This window comes from Oxyura jamaicensis, chromosome 7 (genome assembly GCF_011077185.1).
Source record: "Oxyura jamaicensis isolate SHBP4307 breed ruddy duck chromosome 7, BPBGC_Ojam_1.0, whole genome shotgun sequence".
Taxonomy (NCBI): domain Eukaryota; kingdom Metazoa; phylum Chordata; class Aves; order Anseriformes; family Anatidae; genus Oxyura; species Oxyura jamaicensis.
Window position 1 is genome coordinate 23,007,630 of NC_048899.1, and position 25,615 is coordinate 23,033,244.

Here is a 25,615-nt window from a genome sequence, read left to right on the forward strand (position 1 = left end):
GTGATCTTACAGCAGCACCTTTTAGTACTTGACACGTTTGTGGTCTGGCTTGTAGTTCAAAGAAAAGCACCTTTAATGCTACTAAACATTTTTATTTTCTGATTTTGTTAACTCCACATTTATAATCTGGAAGGGAATGAAGTAACTGACAGGATGCACACTGATAAGCACCCAAAATTTGAAATTCCGAGTGCCATGGGAGACACTCAACCTCCTTTACTTTTTAACCAGCATCATTATTTTTTATGCGTATCTCTGTATTCAAGACAGGCAGCTGGACCCTTTAGGTTTAAGGTCCCTTTATCTTTTTCTTTGGCTGTCCTGTCCTTTCAGCAGGAGTTCTTGCCTATAACCTTGTATTGTCCTTAGAAATTCAGGCTTTACTGGAGTGCTAGTAAAACTGCAAATATAACATGTCTTGTGCTTTCACATACCTGGGACGTTTCAAAGAACATTTCTCTCTCATCCACTGTAATTTTGAAGGTGTTAGGTTGTGGAGCTCCAAAGAAAACAATGTGCTCGTACTGGAAAGTTTCTAGTGGTTTGGGGTCCCCGCGCTTGTAGACAGACACATTCTCTGTGCTGACTCCAAGCCAAAGATCATTTGGAAATCCACCCTCCTTGCACTGCAGAAACAGAAACACAGAATTTTGCTTAAATGCAGTGGAGTATCAAATCATCCCTGATTTAAGGAAAAGCCCCCATTTTCTGGCTCTGTAGGACATTTAATTTCTTCAGCCCAATATAAAAAATAGTGTGTCTACAGAAGGAATCTTGTAGGCACTCCTCTGCAAAGATTTAGAAGTGACATGGCTGTGCATAAATACCACCTGTGTAATAAATAATTATAGTACTTAACACTTCTCACCAGATTTTAAAGAGATTTAGGAAATTAAGATTCTCCTCATTATTTTACAGATGATAGAGTAAGGGCAAGTGATGTCCCATGACAATCCGTCTAGGCAGCAACAGAAATGAAAAAAACTGGAGCTGTGGATTCCTATAGTAGCAGGCTAATCCCTGCAGTCTAAGTGACCCAGTTTGAGTGGTTTCTGTCACATTGCTACAGAACAGGGTTGTGCTTTTTGCCGTGAAGGACAATATGGCTTCATTTTACTTCAATTTCTACTAGCTACCACCTTCTTATGCCCAGAAAAGTTTCCCCAAATCTACTGCTTTTTGCATCACACCTTTTTGTATATGTGTTACTACAGGCTTACTCTCAGCTTATTATGACAAAATGCAGCCAATTCCTGAAATTCCCTTCTGCTGCTGAGCAATATAATATACATAGCTGTATCTGTTCTACAGGCTGGTGCCTCTCCCTGGCAGTCGTTAAATTAGGTTATACATCTCTCACCTCAACGTCAAAGAGGGTTGATCCATAACCTGGCCACTCCTTTACGATGGACATGTATTTCACCATGGCCTGATGCTGAGAGAGACCCTGCAGCTTGGTCCATTTCTGTGCTATGCTTGCACGAGCAGCTGACAGCTCTTCCTTCACCCACATCTCCATCATTTGCTCCTCTTCTACCTTCTGCTTCTTTACAGAGCCTGTCTTGAAGCTACGTTTCAATGTCCCTTCAAGAAAGCTGGTCCGCCTCCTCTCCAGAGTGTGACTGGTGGTGCCACTGCTCTTTGTTGAGTGCAGTATTTTGGATTTTAGTCTGTTAACTGGGTAGATCCCATCAAGGGTCCAACTTATTTTAGAATAATCCCCATGAAGGTACTGCAGCCGTAGTGCTGCTAGGCGCTGCAGGGTGTCCTCTGGTGCAGGAAAATGACCATCTATGAGGCTTTCATGAGCCTGCAAATAACAAAAGAAACAAACTCATTAGAAAGCAGAAACACACTTCATGTAGAGATTCCTATGGTATTTGCCCTAATAGAAAGCATATGCCTGCAGGAAAGACCTAATTCAGGAGGTCAAAGCACACATTATAATAAAGAATTCAAAGTCTGTAACTGGTGGATGAGCAGACTGGGGTGGAATGCCTCTTTCTGCAAGCTTGGACAGAAAGGAGATCTCTGAAGGACCTTTAAGTCTTTAACAGACTATTTAGGTCTTTAACAGACAGAAGAGCCAGGAACGGAGACAATTTGTTTAGTGCTCTACCAGCTGCAGCTCCTGTGTGGAGATTATATGCAAATACAGATAAAGTTGGATGCAATAAACTCAGGACATTCAACCTCAGCCTCATTGCACACCAGCACCTTTCACCTCCTCCTCTTTAATCTGGTGCTTCCTCCAGTCTTCTTGCTTCCTTTGCTTGCTTTTCTGTGAAATGTATTATTATGATATACACATATATATATTTTACTGCATCAGTCACACAGCAAAAATTGTGAAACGAACATCTCAATAACTCCCGCTCTCCTCCCGTTACTTCTTTTCTACCAACCTTTGCTAGTGAAAGCTGTCTAGACTGAAAGCCTTGTCAGCTGGGATTTTGGTACAACTGAGTTTCCACAGAGTACTGTGTCCTGTTCCTGACCGTTTCCTAGCCATTTAGTTAACAATACTTAATCTTCACTTCAAGAAAGTCCTCTTGGGGAACAACTGTCTGTGTGATGTACATGCCAACAACTTGATCAACAGCCAGTTTCAATCTTCATGACACTGACCCCTTTAACACATATTAATTAAATTTCAACAGATATCAAATTCTGAGGCAAGATCAAAGTGTTCATTAGAAGTAACAAAGATGGGCTGAATCACACAGCTGGCTACTCCACTCAGTTTACTTTCGCATCCCTAATTGTGGGGTTATTTCATACCAGTGTGATCTCTGGCCTAACAAGCATCATGTTGCTACAAACTATTAAAAAAATTAGTCAGCGAACTATTCTCAACAACATTCTCTTTTCTTTTTGTTATAGTACTATATTCTGGTGCCTGTTAATCAGGGAAATTGCCTGAAAAATAGTTTTCTTTGTCAATTCCCATAACACCCCAAGGTTTGACTGTTCTTGTAAACTGGATCTAGCATACAGCTAGATTTTTCATTTTTCTTTACACCTGCATTCTGCAAGCAACTACTTCACAGAATCATCTTAAACTACTATCTAAATTTTCATATCTTTCAAAATTAAAGATGAATTCTAAAAGCATTTTATTATAATTGGTGCTTCAGTTTTTGGAAGCCTCTGTTAATTTTTCTTGCTTTTGTTCTAATACTCCTGTTCCTTAGATAATTTCTCTGCGTATCTGCTTGTTAGATTCCAGGCAAAAGTCTGAGACAATAAATTCTTCTGTTCAGACCAGCATTCATACTTCTAATGTAAAGGTAAACCAGTTTTCAGTATACTCCAGTGTACTTCTGCTGCCCTGGAAACTAAATCATTCTCCCTCTGCCAGCTTACCTGCTCAAACATGAAAGCAAACTCCACTCCGTCTTTGGGAACATTCTCGATATCCAAGAAGCAGTAAAGTTTAAAATATAGCTGCCATTGTCCTTCTTCCTCCTCTTCCTCAGAGCCAGCAAGTCTGTAAGATAGGATAGAGAATAAGAGAGGGGAAAAAAAACAGTAACCAGAAGAACCATGGTACTGGGATTTCCACAGTGCAGCTCATGATATAAAAGCTCCTGTGGATTTCTGAAACAGAAAGCATACAGGGCAATTGTTGTGCAGCAGACTTTTCTGGTGTATTCATTTTTTTTTCTCTGAGTCACCTCACGCTTTGATTCAGCAGGACCCAAAGTTTTTATCAGATACAACTGATAAAAAAATGGATCAATAGTTCTATATAAAAGCAAGAGTTATGGGGACGACACTAAGTGCTTCCCATTTTTAATATATTGTTTCTGTGTAGTCTTGTGACTGTGAAAAGCATCAATCTTGCCACCATTTATAACAATTTTATTTTTGTCTTCAGAACCAATATAAAATAGACAATGGCAATGGCAGCTTTCTCTACAAATTACTGCTTTCTTTATACGCCTAGCCACAAAATCACAGTCCACAGTAAGAAATTAGAGCTGCTTTTCTATGCCCACTCAAATCTTTGCTCTCTCTTCTGATGAAGCTATTATGAGGTAAATTGAGAAGATGTTATCAAAGCTAGTTGATATAAAGACGTTTTCATAGAGGGCACTGAGCTGAGTACCCTGAATCATTTATCCAAACAGATTAATTTTCATGTGTGACTAGTGGTGATGAAGCCAATTACTTCAAAGGAAGAGGCATTGAAACTTATATTGCTGAGATAGTCCCTAAGAAGGGTTCACATTCATAAACTGTGCAAGGAACAGTCACTGTTTGCAACTCAGAAATGTCTAGACAAGCATCAAAGCAAACACAGGTGGCTACAAACTTTCAGTTCAAAAAATGTGAAAAGCAGCACCAGTATCATTCCTTAACGCTTTCATGTTAATATCACTTCCTTGGTCAAGGAGCTTACAGATGGTGTTTGATTGTGTAGCCCACATTAACCCACCCCATTCATCGCAATGACACAAGTTACTATGCAAGAAAATACCTTGGTTTGATGGTGCTTCACTTTATAAGCTGTTCCAATCTGCAGATAGCCCTTGGTACTTCTAACACATTGACATTATGTAATAATTCACCTGTCCTACCACAAACAAGCCAGGAGACAGTACTCCCCTTTCAGAAAAAGAGAATGATCAAGACAAGTGACTGAACCCTTTTCTGAGCTCTGGTAGGAAACCATTACTAATTGATAAAGGCACTACTAATTCTGTCCTGACAAGCCTGATAAGTAATGCTTCTTTGTCACCAAAACAGATGTGAACATAGTTTTCCACGTAGTAAAAAAGAGCACTTGAACCTTACCAAAGAGAAGTTCACACCGAAGTGAATGCTTGAAACACTGCAGCTGCTTTCGATAAAACAACCTGATGGTACTTTCACTTAACCAACTAGGAGTTAAAGCAAAGGTTCCATAAAACATTCTTCTACCTTTCGAACTTGGCCAAGATATCAGCCACAATCACTCGACTCTCAACAGCACGGTCCACTTGCTGATTATGTTCGAAGAGAGCAAACATGTTGCGGCTGTCCTCCATTGCTAAGCCTCGGATCAACTTTTCAACCACCTGCAAAAATCAGAGACAGATCACGAGGTAGGCCTTACACACTTTCTGGAGTTAGCTTCTTGGAAAAAAGAAAGGAAAATAAACAAATATTTTGTGTTTCTGAGCTAGTGGAATCAGTGGCCGTGCAGATGGACAAATGCTACCACCAGCAGAAAAGAATAGAATGGAAATAAACGGCTGAGAGCTGGATGGGGTGATGGAAGCCAGTGTGGCTTGGCTTAGGTCACAGGAACTACCAATCTACATCAGACCACAGTCTGACAGTGGTCAAATCATGTTCCCAGGAAAGAATATAGAGGAATACATTCCCTAAACCCTGAAAAATTGGAGATGAATGAGGAAAAGGAGTCCCTTCAGCAGGCTCAGTACCTAGACACAGAGGTGTGCTTAGATCTGGTTAATGCTACTAATGCATTACCTCCCCAGCGCTCGTGTGGGAATTGATGGTGATTTTACAGGAGCCACCGCCATGGCAGTATACTGTTGTGGTCATTTCTTCACGGGTGAGAAGAGCCTGTATTTCCTCCTGGGAGGGTACAAATTCCCTTGTCTTTGTTCTCTTCAGAGAATCGCTGATGAATTGTGCATATCTGTCTATTTCTGAGCCTGGAAAGAGATCTTTTACCCTAATTGTAAAGAGAGGTAAAAAAAAAACAACATTACACAGTTAAACACAAAACAAGCTTATTGCCATGTAACTTGGAATATTGTAGGTAGGGAATTCAGTAGAGAGGTTAAACGCAGTCACTGGAAGAATGAGCCCAGTTGTTTCCCAAACCATAGAACCTGCTTTCATTAGTCACTCCAAGTCACTTCAGTGGCATTTCTCAGCACCATATGAAATAAGCAGTTCAAACTTCCAGGTGTTTAGTACTGGCTGAAGATAGGAGGATTAACTATCTGAATTCACAAAAATGAGATTAAAAAGTATGGAATCAAGTATAAGCTTTTTTTCATTTATTCTTAATTGTCTTTTTTAACTTGCTGGATGTGCTTGAGGAACTTTTACAGTGTTTTTCAGAAAGATTTTCAAGAAGGTAGAAAGTAGATGCTCATACATGGCCTCTTCTCTCCAAGGCCAGAAGTATAGCGGTACATGCAACTCTGGTGATAAAAACATGCAAAGGCAACATGGAGTACTGCTCAGCATCTTTTAGAATCAGGCCTTGGATGTCTGAAAGACCCAGCTATTTTGTGTATCTGCATGAGTTTCAGCTCAGTCTCTCCTAGCTTGGAAGGAATCAAATAGATTTTATATGTCTTTTTTATCATTAATGAATGGAGTGAGGCTACATGACTGCAACTTAGTTCCAATGCAGACCTCTTTAGAAAGTTGCTTTAGATGTTGAACATAAATTGGGAAAAATGTAAACAATTTAGTTCATGAAAATTGGATTAGAAATACAAATTGTAAGACTTACATGCTTTGTTAAACAAACAAGCACTGAAAAACAGTAAATTGGATTTAGGGTATATCTGCTACTCCACAGTACACACATTTTGCCTGTGGTTGCTGCAAGGCAGTACCTACTTCAGTGAATATGAAGTCTGTTTCTCACCATTCCTGCAGGCTGAGAACGTTTATAAGGACATTAGAAAGCAGTAGGTGATCAGCTGTAAATCCACTTCAACAGAGATTCATGGTATTCTGTGTAGGTAGCCTTACTTTCCACATACGTTTGACACAACAGATGGGTAGCAAGGGGGACAGGGTTTGAATACACCAGAACAGCTGGTAGCAAGATCTGTGCACAAAGGTGGGAGGCTGCAACACTACAGAAAGATATGTGCACAGGGGGAGGGTGAGAGACACAGCTACACCAGGCAGTGGAAGGTAAGTAGGGACAAAGGAAACAATGCAAATGAAAAGGGCTTTTACCTTCTCAGGTGGAACTTGAGGTAACGAAGGATTCCTCTACTCGGCAGAAAAGTGCAGCTCATACATGACATCAGCTGCCAGTGGTGCAGGTTCCCAGTACTGTTGGGATGTGGCATGTGATTAGTTTGTTTGATGAGCTGACAATACACTTCATCACGAAGGGGCTTTAGATCATGGCAGGTCTGCAGAATGCCTTGGATAATTGGTATGGGGTCAGACACTGTCTCGATCTCCTGAAGGGAGTTAAAGATCTTCACTGCTTCATCCTGTAAGCTGCTGTAACCCTTCTCTTGTTGCACTGAGGAATGATCATAAAGGTGACATCAGGTGAGAATCTCCCCCATTTCCTACTGGCCCAAAAGTAGGATAAACAACTATAGTATAGTCTGTGATGGAAGAAGAGCAACCTGAGAATCTATGTTAGCTCATCTCTTGAACCTAAATTTCTACTCAAAATTCATTAATGCTTCCCCTTTACATGTGCAAATGTAGTTTTAATTAGTATTTGCCAACATCTAACTTGTCACAATTGCAAATCCATTTTTGGATATCCTGTACAGAAATGGAGACTAATGTTTTTAAAGGAAATTAGTGTTGAAATTTAGTTCAGTTAAAGGAAAGAAACAATAGTGACAAACTGATCCCAAGTGCCAATCTATTCTTATCCATTTTACTTCCCCCCAAAAAAAGGTTTTTGTACAACAGGCAAAATTTAGCATACACAGAACAGGAAAGACTCTTGCCCAGTCTTTTGGGCACCATTCTTTTATGTTCAGTCCTTCCCTCTCCACCCCCAAGGTAAGTTTGATGACTTCCTGAAACTATGCGCACAACACGGCCAATTACAGGCAGCTTCCTTTACCTGCTGGTCCAAAGCAGAGCAACTCTAATATTGCTTCATCCCATATGGTCAAGAACAAACCATCTGGCATCTCTGGGAGGTCATGGAAGCTATTATAGACCTCTTAAAGAGTCAGGCATTGACCTTCCTGCTTCCCTGCTGTCTGCCTTTACCACAAATGTGTACATAGTATATTGTTTAGACTTTCTTGTGTGGTATGTTTGTGTTCCTAAGACACTTTGGGAACCTTACAGTACTGAACCTGTACAAAATAATTTGATATTATTAAAAAGAGAGATATTGCTTGTTGTTGTTGATAATTCAGCTACTGCTCTCGTAAGCCCCTTTGCGTAGGTGACCAGTTGGTCCTGGCTGCTTGTTCTGCTTATCTATTGACTTGCTACATAACCTCTGCTACTGACACTTCAATTGGCATCCTTTGATGCATCTCTCAAAGGAAGAGTTTCCTACCAGAAATAACATTTACCCACATAAGGTGTCTCTGTGTTGATACACACACACACACAGTTGTCATACTTCTGCTGTGACTTCAATTTTTCTCAGTGCTGCTGTCACATTGGTTTCCGGGGGGACTATTAGACAGTCTAGTTCTTTCCTGTTCCTGAAGTATTTGAAGAAATGATTCATTTGTAGCTTCTCTACAAATACTATCCCACTGCCAGTTGCATGTTTTAATCCCGTTGTAGGATTTACACTAGAACTATTTACAACCCAGTTGCAACTCACAAAGACAGGCTGCACATCCCCCAGATGGATGATAAGCTTTATTCTCCCTATTCTCTTACTGTAAGATACAGTGTGCCTAGGACACAAGGCTGCAGATGCAGAATACATTCTGGGAAAAGAAAGGGACTAATCCCTCTCTCTGAATCCTGTGGGATACGCTGCCCCAAATGAACTTCACCTACATAAAGAGAGCTTATATACCACTTCTGTGGTGCTCAGGTTCCTCACTGATCCTTAAAATGAGAGTGGGTTTTGTCATATGGGTAAAATACTTACAGTTGACACTAACATCTCCATACGGTAATGGGAGCAAGGGAGAATGCAAAGGGTGCTGGGTGTACCGCAAGATTGGGTTCCTCCTGTATGTCTGTTCCACTACTTCAAAGTTTGTGCTGTTTTCCTGGAAAAAAAAAATCCTCAAGTGAGGATAGTCATTCTTAAGATGTCCTTATACATTTAGAGTGAAATCAGCCACCTTTATTGATATTCTGGATGGTCCATAGAGGGATGAGGTGATTAAAGAATAACTTACACAAAAAAATTACTCTGTACAGTATTTCTGAAAATAAAGTGTAAGAATAGCCATACTGGGTCACCAAGCACAGGGTCTTGATTCCAAATGCAGCTTGTGGCTTGTGCCTACTGCAGGCATGTAACAGGCACATATGGCATGATTCCTCCTCCTTCTTTCTTTGCTAAAAAGTTGCCAAAGCTTTTTGGAAATTAAAATAAACTTTATGACCAGGATCACCATCATCCACATGTTTGCTGATCCCCTCAAAGACCTTTAGGAGATATGCCAAGTATGGCTGTTTCGTATTTCCCCCGATCCCCCCTGAATCTTTTCTTATAGCTTAGACACATTAGCTGCCTCCCATTTCTTCAACGTTAGGACCACATAGCCTAGGGTTACATTCTACAGCCAGTAGTAATTCAGTAACTTCACGTTTCAGTTCCTTTAGAGCTGTAGAGTTACTGTCAATTGATCCTGGCTGTATTTCACACTGTTTTATTGATGTGTTCCACAGTCCCTCTAACTGACACCTCAGCTGGCAAGTTTCTCAAATTCATCCCTTTTAGAGGCAGGCTGCAGTACTGGAGTTTCCCTGCACTCCTCTGTAGTCATCAGTTATGCAGAGAATTAATTCAGGTTTTCAGATGTGTTACCATTATTACACATCGACTCCATCGACTGGTCCTATCAATTTACTGGCAAGCCCTTTGTCTTAGATACCTTTCTATCAGTACTGTTAAACCCCTCAGCAAGTTGCTTGTGATATATGCCTTGGTCTGTCTTCTGATTATACATTTAATTTGCTAGAGTTTCTATATATGTGTTCAGAGGATGCTTAGGGAAAGGAAAGGATGAAGCGGAGATTTGCACATACTTAATGATATAATCCTGCATGCAATTTGTAATTGCACTGCAGTTATAGCCTAGACTCAAGCAGATCAGTTAGCAAGCTGATTCAAAATAAAATTCTCATAACATTTGATTATTTAGTTACACAATCATCTAGGTTTCTTTTACTTTTTTGTTACCCCATGACAGCAACCTCGTTTGTTGCCACATGGGAATCAGCATGATGCTACCTACCCTGATGTCACGAATGAGTTGCTGCGTAGGTGTTTCTATGGGAACTTTGCTGTCAATGACACCTTGGATGGCAGATGCCCAGCGCATGGCTTCGTTCAGCAGCTTTGTGTACAGCCTGTAGGAGTGCTTTCGCCCATGGACAATTATGTTCCAGTAGCCTGTAGAGACACCAAGAAGCTAGAAGGTGAAAGTTGCTTCCATTTCACCTTCTCTTTTTGTCTGTAACACCTGTCTGAGGAAAACTCTTGCTGCTTTGTTAGTTACATATGCTGTGTGTGGTTAAAATAGACTGGGTAAACAATAACATTCCCCGTTCCCAAAATGGATTTACCAGTGGGAAAGTCCCAATCCAGGTTTTGGCACAAACACAGCTTTCCAAGATGCAAGTATCTCACACTGTAACATAAATACTTCCCTGCCAACCAGGCAACTCACTTTCACAGTCGGGGTTTTGGCTACACTGTGCTATTAATCGCTCAGAAAATGACCGATCTACGCACAGCACCCAGTCACACTGCCAAATCAATTCTCATAAATTTTAAAAATCATGTAGTTGACAATCTGAGAGAAAAGGTCAAGATGATGACAATTCACTCCACTACAGGCAGCCCCAGGTGTCTGTTGAGATCAGAGATGTGGAAGATTTATTGCAAGCGAGCAGGAGAAACCTCCTCATCTCACTTTACTACACGCACCACAGTATCCCACTGCCAGCAGTTTGCTTGGAAAACATTTAGATAAATAGTGACACTACTCAGTGAAAAAATATAAGCATCGTACATCTCCATCAGGTGTGAGGGAACTACCCTCACTTGCACACTGTTCTCTAGTCCTTTGCAAGTTTGGTTCATATGGTTTGTGTGGGGAAGATGTTTGCAACCAGTCATCAAGACCATATCTCAGCAAGACACACCATTACCTTCCTGAGCCCTCCCCTCTTCAGGCAACTCCACCCAGGCAATGCCTGCTGATTACTCTCTGCTCCTCTTCTTACCTGTGTCTTTAAAGACCCTCTCATCGGGCTGCACCACGGAGCAGAGGCTGTTGAGCACAAGTGTGCCAAGCTTGGCAGCTGTGCGCTCAGATGACTTGTAGTAATCAAGTGCAGTGTTTGTCAGCACAAACCAGCGTTTCTTCATCTTCAGAGAGGACATCTTGTTGCTGCTCTGAACCTCTTTATGGAGCCAGCCTAGCAGAAGAACACAGACACGTCAGTGATTGCAACCTTGTCTCTTCCTGGTGACTCTCCAACTCTGGGAGCAGAACTCTCTGCAAAAACTTCATACTGGGACTACATACTGCTCTACTGGCTGTAGCAGTATCCTGCACAGTCACTCTAAGAAATTAGACTTTTTTCATGGAACTGTTCTATTTTTCAGCCCTAGATATGTTTGCGCTGTGGTTTAGCTTGACATCACCATCAGGGCATTCTCTGTCCGGGATACTTCTCTTACAAGTCACAGCCATCTGAATAAATCATTCACAATTCATTTCCTCCAAAGAGATGACAAATGCCTATCCAAACCTGGGTGGAAGAGGTTTGGTGGTACATTTCTTCTAGTAGAATGATCTTTAAGTATTACATATGTCTCTTCTTCCCATGATCAGGAAAAATGCTTTCTCTCTCATTTTAGACTCCTCACAGAGGAAAAAAAATAAAAGAGAAAGAAGAAAAAACAATTCAGTGCTATAAAAGAAAAAAATACAGCTGGTGTTACTAAACCTGTTGAAAAGATAGTTTTCTATTCAGAGCTGTAAAAAGCGATGTCCACCCACAAGGCAAAAATTTCAAAGCACGTGTGACTGAGCCTAGAGGTTGCATATAACAAAAAGATAGAGACAAACTTTGTGGTTCTCAAATATATGCCTTTGTGGCTACATCACTGACACATATGTTTTACTGTGAAGCGCAACACATACACTGACCTTGCAAAGGAACATTTAGACATTTTTTTAATGAACAAAATGAGATAAAAGGAACTGTTGCTTTGCAATTAAGTATTTTGAATTTAAGGTACTCCAGCTGTTAATGATAATGCAGGTTATCAGACAACCTCAGTGAAATGTTTAAAACCAGGATTATAGAAAGCTTCTGCCACTTTTTGATGCCTCTCTTCTTCCTCTCTTCCTGCCTTGCCATGACCACTCTCAGACCTTTATTCCACCACAGATACTTTCTGGAAGATGTAGGGCAATTTGCTCAAATGCTTGCTTTCCACAGATTGAGACCCGAGTGTCTTTGTATATTAAAGAACATGTAATGAGCTAAAAGTACTGAGGAAATTTAAAAATATTTGAGACAAAAGGGAGAATTTGTATTATGGGAGAGTTTGTATTATGTCCCTGAACATTACTCATGCATCAGTGCCTCTATCTCCAGCTCAGCTCTAACTAGAGACAGAATATAAATCTTTCGCTCAGGCTTAGAGAATTATTCTCACTTCACTATGTCTGTCAGAATCAGGTTAGTTTGTTCAGCTGAGGACAGCAGCAATCCTACAAAGATCTCTCTCCCTCCCTCTCAACATGACAGGTGTCAGAAGGAACAGAGCTTTCTGAAAACAAAAGCTGCAGTGTCATGTCATAGTTGGTCTAAGCCAGCTGCTCCCAAGCAGCAGCCATGCTCCCTCCTATTCCCTGCTGGCATTTGCTCGACAACATGTTGAAACAGGCTATGGAACTAACACCAGAAAAATAAATGTATAACGAAATACTTATTTTTCCAGTTTTAGCTTTCTGAACCCACCTGATGTGGAGTCAGACAAGAGTCAGTGCCAGCAGAGCATAGGAGGCAGCCAACAGCAGGCAGGAAGGTGGAGGGGGCAGGCAATGGTTGTGTTTTGGGAGCCGCTGAACACTAGCTTGGATTAGCTACAATCAACCTCCCACTCAAATCACAAACAGAAGATGAGTTTTACATGTCATAACTGCATGCATTTCCTTTTACCTCTCACAAGGAATTCCTGGCCATCAACCTTTGATTCGCCTTTTGGTTTCTGCAGCAGGGAGATCCAATGGTGCATCTCCTCAGGGGTGTCGCTATTGCAATGAATCACTCGATTTGCTGTGATGATCACAAAAGAGTTTGGTCTGCCAGAAAATAAAAGCATTAGATATCAGTCAAAGTCATACAAATATCTCAAATCACAGCACACCCAAAGCCATGTCCTTTACCTTTCCATAGGCAATGCAGAAAGATTCTTGGAATACAAACTACAGAGAAGTGAAGAAACTCCTAAGAGCATCCCCTGTGCAGTTGGTCTGCAAACTGATGAATGCAGAGTCCAGACAGATGGAATTAAACACTTTCCAAAAGGTATTTCCAAAGTCTACAAAACATTCATTAGTTAATGCCCAGTTGTAAAATGTCCTGGGTTCACAACCACAGGACTTTGCTCTACCCTGATTGGGTTGAGCTAGTGCTAGTACCACTGGGCTAGGCTGGTACAGCTGTTGTGCTCATACTTATTAAAACCAGTAACCAGTAATGCAGTAGCAAACGTAGTTCTCAGCAGTGACAGCTAAGATGGGTCTGAGATTGGTTTTAGGAAGGATGAGCTGATCCTGATAAAAAAGCTATGGAAAATAAAAATAAGCTGCATAAAAACATGGTTGAAAAATAAGCATTCTCCTCAGAATTTGTTTAACATAATTCAAATACTGACACTCCAGAAGAGTGTACCTCAGCAGATTCATGAAGAAATTCTGCCTGTTCAGCTTACTACTTGTGCCCCTTTTTTATTTATTTATTTTTTTACTGGGACACAGATTAACTCTGAGGAGTCCAGGCTGGGCAAAACACTTTTGCTTCAAAGAAATCTTAGTTTGATACCAAGATATGCATTTTCTAAACTAGTAACCACAAAGTCCCCGCAATCTGTGGGAGAAAAAAAAAGCAAGAAAAAACAACAACAACAACAACAAACAGAGCACAGAAGTAAATAGCTTAATAGCTAACTTTTACTTCAGTACTGCAGTGAGAAGCTTGGCCCTGGCTGAACCTGTTAACAGTGTAGGAAATAATTAAATGTTAATGTAAAGTGATATGAAATGCTCCATAATCTCTTCTCTGAAGCTAACCTGTCTGTGAACTAAAGGCATGTGCTTTGCTGCATCGCAAAGATATCAAGTGGAGTACAGATTTTTAAATTCAGCCCATGTTATTTTGTGTTGTGTTGTATTTTTTTTAACGTGTTGTTTTATTTTTTTCCTTAAATTTACAAGATTAGCTTGAAATTACTCTGTTGAAAAACAGAAAGTACTGCTTTTGTTGGACATTTTTATTTAGTTTTAATAGTAGATAAGGCTATAATTTCTTGACGTTGAGATTACACTGTTCTCACTCTTCAGGTGGAAACATGTACTGAAACTTTCACTCAAAGACAATACACTTGTGAACTTTGTGTCTGGAAAGTAGCATAGCTTGGAAGAAACTAAGGACTTTTAGCTGAGTTTCTTTGTGAGATAAATTCCTAGGAGTTTAAACAAATGTAAACTTCAAACAAAACCTGGACCTAGCCACAAAAATAAGTGAGGGAAATTCCAATCTAAGAGATGGCCATGTTGCTATACATACCTGTCAGGGTTGTCTGAGGCACAGACAGAGTCAATAAGCCCGACATCCAGGGTTCCCTGTACAGTGAAAGAGACAGGTAACAGGAACTGCTTGCATCTTAAATTACGGACATTCTCCTTAGTGAAAAGTATTGAACCTGAAAGCATTCTTCTGAATTCCAATAGCTTGAGCATATGAGAAAGGCATGAGTGAGTCACCTTTGCTCCCTAAACAACATGAAAAGGTGTGCAAGGACTCCAGAGAACTGGAAGAAAGAGAGCTACACATTTTCAGAGAGCATTATTAAGGTCTGAAATAACCTCTGCCTCCACCTCTCAATAGCAGTAAAATACATAAATAAATGGTTCTTCTCAGCTGTTTATCTTCTGTCTGGAAAACTGGCACAGACTAGTCCTATAATCCCATCCAAAAACATTTTATCTGCAAGGGACAAACCAAATAAGAGAGCCAATGTTGATCATGTTGACAGCCACCACAGCCACCATGATCTTCACTTCTTACCCTCTTTTCTATCAGCTTTGCTGTTTCTTTATGAAAAAATGTGTGACTTTCGCATAGTGCTCATGAACTACAGCACTGCATGTCCTAGAAAAACATGCACAAAATAGTTAAACACAGATGGCTCTGAACATGCCCACGGACTGGTTGCACAGTAACTCACCACAGCATTCTTTGGATTGGCCTGTTCATCTTGCATTTCCCTCAGCTGCTGTGCCGTAGCGCTGTGTACTCGGCTCAGGACATTAAACCAACCGCTGGCAATCAAAACAGACTCAAAGTTAAGATTCGGGTACTGTAACTAGCTCTGGAATATCATCAAGGAACCTGGAAAGCTGCCAGTGGGAAAATTTCTTCATTCACAATTTCCTGCAGACTATGCAGTGAAACATCTCTGGGGCTGATCATGCCATACCCTAATATCTTCCTTCCTCCCTATTTATCCATGAAAATTCTGTGCACGTTCTCCAACCCACTGACAGCTGCTCCCACAAAATCCAGTTTTCTACTTGCTATTCAAGAAACTGTAGGCACGCGGTGGTCTCACTGGGGAGCACGTGTCAGCAGAATAAGAGCATATAGCGGTTGTAAAGACGGGGTCAGCTGGAATCTTTGGGGACTCTTAGTCCTAGAGACTCCTGGGAGCCTTCCTGACTAGTCTCTGTCTGATCCACTCATAAATTCGAGAGTCATATGGCTCTTTATTAATCATGGGGTTTTTATAAGTTCATTTGGAGTGAAGTTACTTGTCTGTGAAAGGGCTTCTCATTACAGGCATATCTGGAGGCTGAATCTCTGTTGCAATACAAGCAGATTCTTATCTGCAGCTTCCAGTGAGATCAGCAAACATCTAGACTTTGTGGAGGATTCTCAAACTGGAGACTGTACAACATCTGTCCTTCGCTAGTGTAAGTGTTGGTGCTTTCTTCTCCCCCAAAACAGAGACTGCTGTGGCACAGACAGAGGCCACATTTGGACTACGCTTGTCCTCGCAATTCTGTAATGGTATCTTAGGGCATGACTATTCCAATTGTGGAGGTTCTGAGTTAAGAAGATACTCGCTCTTCGGCTACTACCCCTTGAATTTGTCTGTTTTTCATTTATGTGGTTACTCTGTAGTCTACTTCTGTTAATTTATTTGTGTCCAAACACTTCATCTCTTCCTCCCCCTACACCAAATGAAATAACAGACCCTAAATAACTTCACAGAATCAGATTCAACTAGATAAGGGAAACAGTTACAGTAGGAAGAGCTTTGGTAAGAGTGGGAGAATGGTGCGGAAGACATAAGCAGACAGGGTTAGTAACCTCTTAACTTGGCTTTCTATAGCCCAAGCAGGTTGTCCAACCTGCCCTTAAACAACTGATTCCCACTGCCTGGCCAGGACGCCAAGAAGGAAGGACATGAGTCATTTGTTTGCTTTGCACTGGGAAGATTTTATCGGATGACATTACAGACTCTGATAAGCCGCAGCCTTTTCTCTGTCTCCTGGATAAAACCCAGCTGCTCTTGCAATCATTTACAGGCATCATGAATAGACTTTTTGTTTGATTCAAGATTCCATTTAATAAATAAATCAGCTATTAGAAGTTCCAGTTTATGTTAAGGTTTTGTGTGTCTCCTGAAGTAACCCTTGAATTCAGCATGCTCACAGCCACGTGCAGAAGGTGGCAGTCCTGTGACTGTTAGGCTGAACCACCATCTCGGTAGCTGCAACAGAGTCCCCAAAGTAGGGGTGGCACCTTCCAGTAGGTGACACTCAGGAATGAATCCCCACTTTTCTCCAGCAAAAAGGAAGTGGTTGTGTTCCCCAGGCTCCCCCATGAGCAGCTGGGTCAGATCTAGACTGAATGAACAAACTTAACAAAACTCCCTCCTTATACCTGGCATCTTCTGGTGACTCTGCCACAATGTGATAAACTCTGTCTTCTGTCACAATGTCCAAGGCATTCTCCTTCTCATGAATGTCCACAATCTCCCTGGAATACAGCAAATTACAAGACAGATGCTGAAAACCTTTTGCAGGAATAAATTGTTTCAGATAGATTGCAACTTTGACAGAAATACAAAATTCCTTTAACACACATTACAACTTTTAGGGTCCCCTTATATAGATCTGTACAGTTAACATACTATAAAACCTAAATTTAGAGAGTTAAATGCATTTTCTTCAAGCCACCAGCAGACTGGATAGAAGAGAACTGGGAGGTTGATATAGAGGGCTGTTTACAAAGTGGGGTGTGCCACTTTTTTTTGGCACTTTACAGGGCCACAGAATGCCAAGAGGTGACTAGTCTCTCCTTTCCTTCAGCAGGAGCTGAGGAATTGGCTACGGTGGCAAAAAGAACGTTCAAGGCTCAGGAAAAGGCACAGCACATGCTGCCAAATTCAAATCCTGCTGCGTGCTTCATACCATCGCAGTGAAATGCCTGGGGAGTCCAAGAAACAGATGGAACCAGGGTAGGGAAGGATGCATGGGGTATGTACTTAATTAGCTCCTCCTGGTCTGGCTCCAGCCATGGCTTTGAAAGAGCTTCTGCCAGATTATGAAATGCAAGACTGGAAGAAGGACTACCAAATAATTCCAGACTCCCTCCAGAGTAAAACTAGAAGCTCTAATGGTCTTTTCCTTCCCTTATGTTTCAGATTCTTCTGGCCCTACAGGAGACCTGTAGAGGGATGAACTGGCTGCACTGGACACTTAATTTTCAATTTAGAGCAAATACTAGGGATCAAAAGGATTAATTCCTCACTCACTTTGCCCTTCTGATATCAATTGTCCCCTTCAGCTTTTCCTCACTGTCATTCTCAAAGTACATCAGCTTGGATTCTCGAAGCACAAACCAACGGCGTTTCCAGTTGCGGCGTGAAAGCGTCGACATGCCTCCGCCTTTTTTGTAGAGCCAGCCTGACTTCAGTGCCTCCTGCTTGGTGCGGAACCACATGAAGGCCTCGTTCTTCAGGACACACCAGCGCCGCCTCCACGGGTTCATGAGGCCTCCTGCAAAGCAAGGGAGCAAGATCTCATCAGACATGCAGCAGTGGCCATTTGTCCATTCTGATCCTGCTTCTTGGGCACTCAGTTGCCCCTGCAGTTCCTATGTGCAACGAGGGAGCTGAGGGAGAGAAACAACACTGCACTAAGGTTTGGAGAAAGGAAAAATAGAACCAGTGAAACAAGCACAAAATATAGAAATATATGCACTACTCAAATATTTTTGTACCGTCTTCAGTCTTGTAGTTCAAAATGGGTCATTTAAGCCCACACCAAGTGGGCATATCTCAGAGCCACAGATATTCAGTCTAATTCCCTGACATCCACCTCCTAGCTCTTTGTTTTATTTGTTGGAAGTAAGAGGGGGGAAAAAAAGAGTGAACAGAGAAGTAAGAGCAGAGGAAGATAATGACTCTGAAGAAACAGAAGAGGAAAGCAGGTTTTCTGGATTCCATCCTTTCACAGTTTTGGCTAAAGCTGCTTACCTTTCATGTAGAGATAGCTGTGAAAATAGGGTGGTCCCGAGCCATTGAAGATGGTGACTCTTCCGTTACAAAACTCTTCATCTGTATCTATGTAAACATCCACTTCCTCTTCGCTGTCCAGAAACTAAAAGGAAAAGAAGAAATCCTGGCTACGTGGGTTCCACAGGATAACTGGAGCAAAGTAACAAGACTGCAGAAGTCACATGAGCAGAAAGTGCAAAACTACACATACTCCCTTTACAAAAAAAGCAATAGAGTAAAATTAAAGGCTTGGCAGATTACTCATTAATGCCTAAAGCAAGAGTCTCCAGAGAGCATGGAATTTTCATACCAGAAAGGAGAGTGACATTCAGCAGTGGACATGGCTGGAAAACTCCAGTTACCTGCAGGAGCAAACCTTCCTATTTCAGGGCAGAGCATACAGCCCAAAATCTGATTTAATGGGGTTAAGAGACAATTTTTGTTTCTGGAGAATTTTTCTGGCAGACAGGCCAGCAGACTGGACAAGATGGAACACTGACCTAACCCTTGCAAGGAAATGCCTTGCTTTGGGTTTACTGGAAAAAAAGCACATTCCAGAATAACTGAACCCTAAAAACAAAGATCTAAATTGCTGAAATAACAATACAATGTTTACTCATCCTTGTTCTCCAACTAGATAATTGCACTTAGCCATACGTACGTCACACATGAAATCCCAAATTATGCTATCTTTTCCTTTGCCTTAAATACACTTTCCTATGATCAGCTTCATTAATTTAATATGAAGGCAGTTCCTTAGTCCTTTTCCTTCCCCAAACGCATGTTGCTTCTTTTCATTTTTCCCTTTCTGACCTGTCTCTCTGTGATCCATTTGCCCTCCTCTTTTGTCTTATTCCTCTTTCACTTATTTGTTTTCCCTCTCGTGACATTAAGTTTGAAAAGGCAGGTAGTCCTGGATCAGCAGCTCCTGATGCAATCCTGAGCCAGCTGCAGGTATCCCTTCCTGTGGCTCGTGCCATGACATAGAAGCACCTCCATTTTTGTGAGTCTTACTCACTGAGGAGCCCAATAAAATCCTCCAAGTCCATTTAAATTTTAAGAAGAATGGTAGAGACTGGCCAAGACTGTGATAAGCACTGTGACAGGGTGATTCATGACTTGAAAGATTACTTGACAGTGATCTGTGAGTATCTGCCCACAGAGAAGATACCTTTATTCAACCAGATCACATCATAAAAAACTCTGATGTCTGGCAGCTGACATTAGGGAAATGCAAACAGGAAAAACATACAACTTTTCAAGAGTCAAAATCTGCCACTGGAGAAGAAAAGCAAATGAAATAAATTGAATTCCTTAAAAAAAATCAATAATTTTCTAAAAGGTATTTTGTAGTTTGAGCTCCTACTCACAGAGACATCATTTATCTGAGGTATTTTTATGACTGTCATTGGCTTCACACCTGAACTCCTTTCAATCATTTGTGGGCTCATCTGACTTGCTGGTCTACTGGGGGATTTACTGTGGCATTATTAAACAGCTAGCCTGAGGGCACTCACGAAGCTCAGGGCCCTGGGTGGAATCTGAGCCAAGATGCTTCAAGTGCAAGGCTAATAGCCCAGCTTTACTACCTGCCATCGCCCCTGCTGCAGGAATGGAAAGCAAAGTGGCCTCTGTGTCCACCAGGACCCACCAGGATCAGCACAGTTATTTCTTCTAGCCTTAGAATAGCTTATTTTGTATACACCAGCTGAAAATAAGCCCTTGACTTTGAACACTAGGACTAGGACAAGAGAAGTTTTAGAAATGGGAACAAATTAAACCCCACCCTTTCCCATTTCCTCTTCTGGTTGTCCACAGAAGTAGCCCAAGCTTTCAGTGAAATCTCTCTGAGGTAGGACACATACCTACAAGATGTTAGTTGCCTGCTTTCAGTCTTCCTAGATGATATTACTCTAATATCTGGTGATGGAAACAATCCAAAATAGCCTAGGTACCTATGTACTGTGTACCAGTGACACTGAACAGTCACAAGCCTGCTGGCCTTCAGCCTATCACTCTTACCTTTTTTTCATGCTGTTTACTGATGTAAGAGAGAGTTATATGTCAGTAACTATACATAGAGCTAGCAGGCATGCAGTAAGAAGGCAAGGATGTTATAAATATCAACAAAGTCACACTAATGTCCAGAAAAATGAATGGGCACATTCTTACCGAGTCCAGGCTGCCACGGTTGGAGTCCAGGCTGGTGCCATGGGAGTTTCTCAGACTTTCCTCACCATTCAGAGGCTCGGCTGAGGCACTGCCTGTGTCTCCACAGCCATCAAACTCCTCATGGTCGTAGTCAGACTCCACATCTTGGGGGGAATTGTAAATCGGCTCTCCCACCTCTCCGCTGTTACTCCTCACTGTATCTGAGACAGTGCTGTAACTGCTTTCTGCTGGATCACGTAGGGCACTCTGCTCCTTGGGGCTAGTGGTTCTTTGCACAGGTTGTCCTGGAGCAGGGACAACCTCTCCCACTTTCCTTTGGAGAAGTGAAACTCTTGTGTCCACATCCTTCTCCGAGTAGTTATCACTGTTTCTCATGTCACGTTGACTCACAGCCACCAAACTGGAAGTTGGCCGTCCTTCGTCATCAGCATGAAATCCCTCATCCACCTCTTCCTCAGCCAGTGGTGCTACCAGGCTGCAGTCAATGTTGAGTGTTCCCTCACTAGAAAGCGAGCGCTCTAGGTTCTGCACGCTTTCATCCAGATTGCCAAAATCCAGCAGCTCCAGAAACTCCTGGGCAACCCTAGATGCCTCCCTTTCTAGCCTCTGGATCTCTTCTTCCCGCTGCCGATTGATTTCATTCCGAGTGTTTTCACAGATGATAGACATGTGATCCTCCTTCTGTTGCTGCAACTTCTCAATCTCCTTCTCCAGCCTTAAGATCTCCTCCATCTGACGTCTTTCTTCTTCTTGCAGGGGAATATCGACTTCCTCAGTCTTTACTGTTTCCACCTTAAAGAATTAGTAATAGTATTAAAGCAGTTTCTTTAACCTATGTGTGTCCCTTCCTTGGACCTTTCATTTTTCCTATCTTTTGTGCTTGCCTTGTACTTCCCATCTACAAAATATGACCCTAAGCATCCTTTCCTTTTCTGTCTGGCATCTGCAATCACCCACAGTGTAAAAGCTAAAGGTATGTATGAATATGTATATGCATAACCTGCAAAAGAACAGAACTTTTCCCAGATATATCATGAAAAGATTTGGAGATTTCATTGCTTCCTGAGTTGGGTGTCTGACCACCAAAATTTGGCTCTGGAAAGGATAATTGTAATGAAGCAGGGCTGTGCCCTCTCCAACCCCACCCAAACTCTGTTATGAATTTCTTGGCATCACTGGATGGATAATAGCTAGCTGGGTGCTGAAGTCTCTTTCTTCTTCTATTCTCCACACTGAAATAACTGAGCAAACTTCTAGCAAGTACGCAGTAATTGGAAGATGGGAGATACCGGTAGCTTGCATTGAGGTTTAGCTATAAGATGAAGACATCCTCCCTTCCACTGAGGATGTTGAAAACAGACACACAGAGAATAAATAGATAAATAAATAAATAAATAAATTCTAAAGGGATTTAAAATACTCCCCAATAGGAATATGACAATGTAGACAATGAATTGGCCCCATCATGTCACAATTCATATTTTCTTTAGGATTGCTCTATTGTTTGTTCTCCACTCAACTCTGAGAAATTTCTCTGTGGAGAAATAAATTTTCGTATACTAACTAATCTGTCATCTTTCCTGAACAGAGCTGGACAGAAACTGGGGAACAAATGGTCTGGGCAAAGGAATAAGATGATACCCAGCTGTTTCCACACACCTCAGGGTAGGTGGTCTGCTCTTTGATACATCAAGTACTAACAATTAGATCAGTTACCAGGGGGTTATTTTAGCCATGGTAGCTATCGTCTGCACTCTTATTTGGGCTGTTATAGGCAACAATCCAACAAAACAGATTGTGTCACAGTGTAGCACATCACAAGGTCATGAAATAAGCCCAAGCAGTAGAGATAAAAAATGATGCTGCATGTTCAACACTGAAACTTTCAAATAGGAACCATGCAAGCTGGTACATGAACCTTATGAAAAAAGAAAACAAACAAACAAAAACACTACCAAACAACCTTGTTAGCTCTAGGCACCTCTGTCAAGGCCAAACACCTGCAGGTTTTGAGTGAACAAAGCCATTTTATAAGTAGTGTTGCCATAATATAGATATTAGCTTCAGGCAAAGAGTGGGCAATGAAGGACCCTTCATAGGTACTCAGAGAAGCCATATGGAAGGAGTAACTCCTAAACTTACCTGGGTCACCTTGAGTAGAGCATTCAGTTGCTCCTTTTCTCTGAAAAACAAACAAACAAGACATGATAGTCAGAGACAGACCTGGTTTTCCTAGGTAAGGCTTTTAGAATTACACAGACATGCCACCCCTCCATGGATAAGGTTAAAAAGGTACCTGGTCTAAGACTGATTTAAAAGCTTTTACAGTTTAGTAAAAATCCATTTCTCTGTGGTTTGCATGACCTTTGTGGATACAAGAGATTTTCCCTGTGCACTTAGCTTTTGGATCAATCAAGAAATTGGATTAGTTGGAACACAGGAAGAAGGGTATTGGAAATAGTGACAGAAAGTCAGATCGTTTAGATTCATGTTAAAGGTAAACTTATTCCTCTTAACACAGTGGGAAGTACTGTAAGTCTACAGATATTAGATGAGGTTTTATATGTATAATTGACAGATTTCAGGAAACTGTTTTTAAACAAAGCAGAATTATTGCAATGCCAGCACTGAATTTGTTTTGTTTTGCATTTACTATGTTAAATCTAGAAAAAAAATCAGATTTTAGATTTTAGTAATTTGTTAAATGGCTAAGCTGAAGACTTTCTATTCTGAAGACCTGGGTGCTCCAGCTTGCCTAACTTCTCTGCAGTATGCAAAAACCTAACTTACTCGTAAAGGCCGTCAGAGTCAGAGTTTGTTAGTAAACACGAGTAGAGGAAAAAACTATCCCACGGTGCTGTATCTCCGCCCAGATCAAAAAGGTTGTACTCCACGGGGAAGCTTTCACCAGGACGAGGTTCTCCATAGCATGTACACTACAAGCAGCTGAACAGACAAATGTAGCAGACAGACAAATGCCAGGGTCATGCAAATGGAGTGGGGATGGGATGTGGCTGGATGGAAGACTCTGCCTGTAGCAACCACTGTGTAGCTAAATTCAGACTGGCAGTGGTAACTTGCAGATCTACAGTTCAGTCTCACACAGAACAGGAGGCAAGAGTATTTATTTCCCAGGCCTTACAGCTTTTTCCAGCCAAATTCTAAATTGCAGCTGCAAGTCACAAAGTCCTTAAAGCTCTCACTCTTGCACTCTCTCTCACACACACAAATAAATCTACAAAATATTTATAAATGAAAGCTGACATAAGTGGGATCCAGATGGCTCCAACTTTACTGAAACATCTCTAAGAGTAGTGATGAGCTGAAAAACTCCCTTAAATCATTTGTGCAAGAACCAGAGCCATTTTAAAAGAAATCAGAAATACCAACTACAAGCTACACACTGATTCCTTCAACTGTTCCTCACATTCTTTAGACCTCTGATTATTTCTTGCTGCTTTCCATCCATCTGCAAGTGATCCACAGTCCTCCTGAAATGTGGTATACTCAGAACTAGGAACAGTATTTCAGCTGAAGCCTTACCAGTGCCAAGAGGAACAGAAGAATCACCCCATATCTTACAGAAACAATCTTGTTTATCTATGGCATTTGCTTTCTCCTCTCACTACAACATGACACCAGTGACTAAAACTCAAATTAACCTTCAGACCTTCTGACTGCTGTTGAACTAGTCGTTCCTACTCCTCTCTCTGTGCATTTGATTATTCCTAACTGTAGATCTGCATATGCCAGCACTGGATGTTATCCTATGTTTTCCAGACCACTTCTTTAATTTGCCAAAATTATTGAATGGTAATCCTGTTTAGCTATACATTTGCAGACCCTCACCAGATGGTTTTATCTGTAAATTTAATAAAGATACTTGTATTTCCTCATCCGACTCATTATGAAAGCATTGCACTAGAACCATATCCAGCACAGACAAGAATCCCATTCAACAGTGCTCTCCCATTTAACAAGTAACCACTACTGTTTACTAATTAAAATGCAATTATACAATGCAGTTAAAAAAACAAGTTCTAGTCTTGTTTCACCTACTTTTATCTAAACCACCTTCCTTATAGTGTCTTAAGAGTATTGTATTGTCACAACGTCAAAGCCTTTACTGAAGTCAAGATACCTACCCTCTGTGGCTTTTCTCTATCTACAAGATATGTCATAAGCTACCACAGAAGGAAACAGATAACTTTAATGCTGTTTGTTCTTCCCAAACCTACATTGGCTCTTACCTCCCTTATCAAGCACTTAAAACGGTTTGTTTCATTATTTGTTTCAGTATCTCCCTGAAATTGAGGTTAGGCTGACTGGTCCAAAATTCCCTGTTCCTTTCACTTCCCCATTTTAAAAAGAGGTTATTATGTTTAGACTTTTCCAGTTTAATGGAAACTCCATTGCCATCCACAAAACAGGAGAAACAGAGTAGCTACCGATTCTAACTGCTTCAGCCACTACTTCTCAAAGTACCCAAATATTAATTTCAACAAGTCTGGATGACTTCTTTGTAATCTGATCTATATGAGCATTCACTAACTGCTTCATTCCCTGCTAGGTTCTGAATTCTTGCACATCTGTGCTAATTGTGTTTACTGTCCAGCATCTAAGCCTTTTGGGACGACAAAAATAGCATCAAATACTTCAGCTTTCTCAACATCATAATTTGTTCTTCCTGTTGAAGAGTAAACCAAATTGCTCCATCTCCCTTTTACTAACAACATATGC

General features: G+C 41.2%; 1 protein-coding gene and 1 long non-coding RNA gene across 3 annotated transcripts in view; both read right to left on the reverse strand.

The window, feature by feature from the left end:
* The window catches only part of LOC118169683 (unconventional myosin-X-like), an 83,287-nt gene that overhangs the window by 2,937 nt on the left and 54,735 nt on the right, over positions 1–25,615 (reverse strand). For both annotated transcript variants that reach the window (XM_035331182.1, XM_035331183.1), the window contains 17 exons: positions 23,018–23,057; positions 20,876–21,667; positions 18,683–18,806; positions 17,960–18,203; positions 17,086–17,181; positions 15,365–15,458; positions 14,704–14,759; positions 13,075–13,217; positions 11,122–11,316; positions 10,128–10,285; positions 8,807–8,930; positions 6,943–7,240; positions 5,482–5,689; positions 4,927–5,063; positions 3,367–3,490; positions 1,361–1,810; positions 435–626 (listed from right to left, as the gene is read on the reverse strand). In XM_035331182.1, coding sequence (XP_035187073.1) covers positions 435–626; positions 1,361–1,810; positions 3,367–3,490; positions 4,927–5,063; positions 5,482–5,689; positions 6,943–7,240; positions 8,807–8,930; positions 10,128–10,285; positions 11,122–11,316; positions 13,075–13,217; positions 14,704–14,759; positions 15,365–15,458; positions 17,086–17,181; positions 17,960–18,203; positions 18,683–18,806; positions 20,876–21,667; positions 23,018–23,057 — 3,475 coding nt within the window. The remainder of the gene's footprint in view (positions 1–434; positions 627–1,360; positions 1,811–3,366; positions 3,491–4,926; positions 5,064–5,481; positions 5,690–6,942; positions 7,241–8,806; positions 8,931–10,127; positions 10,286–11,121; positions 11,317–13,074; positions 13,218–14,703; positions 14,760–15,364; positions 15,459–17,085; positions 17,182–17,959; positions 18,204–18,682; positions 18,807–20,875; positions 21,668–23,017; positions 23,058–25,615) is intronic.
* Positions 8,356–8,800, reverse strand: LOC118169713. The gene is made up of 2 exons (XR_004752241.1): positions 8,637–8,800; positions 8,356–8,582 (listed from the first exon to the last, which is right to left on the reverse strand). It is a non-coding gene; the product is annotated as an uncharacterized LOC118169713 (long non-coding RNA).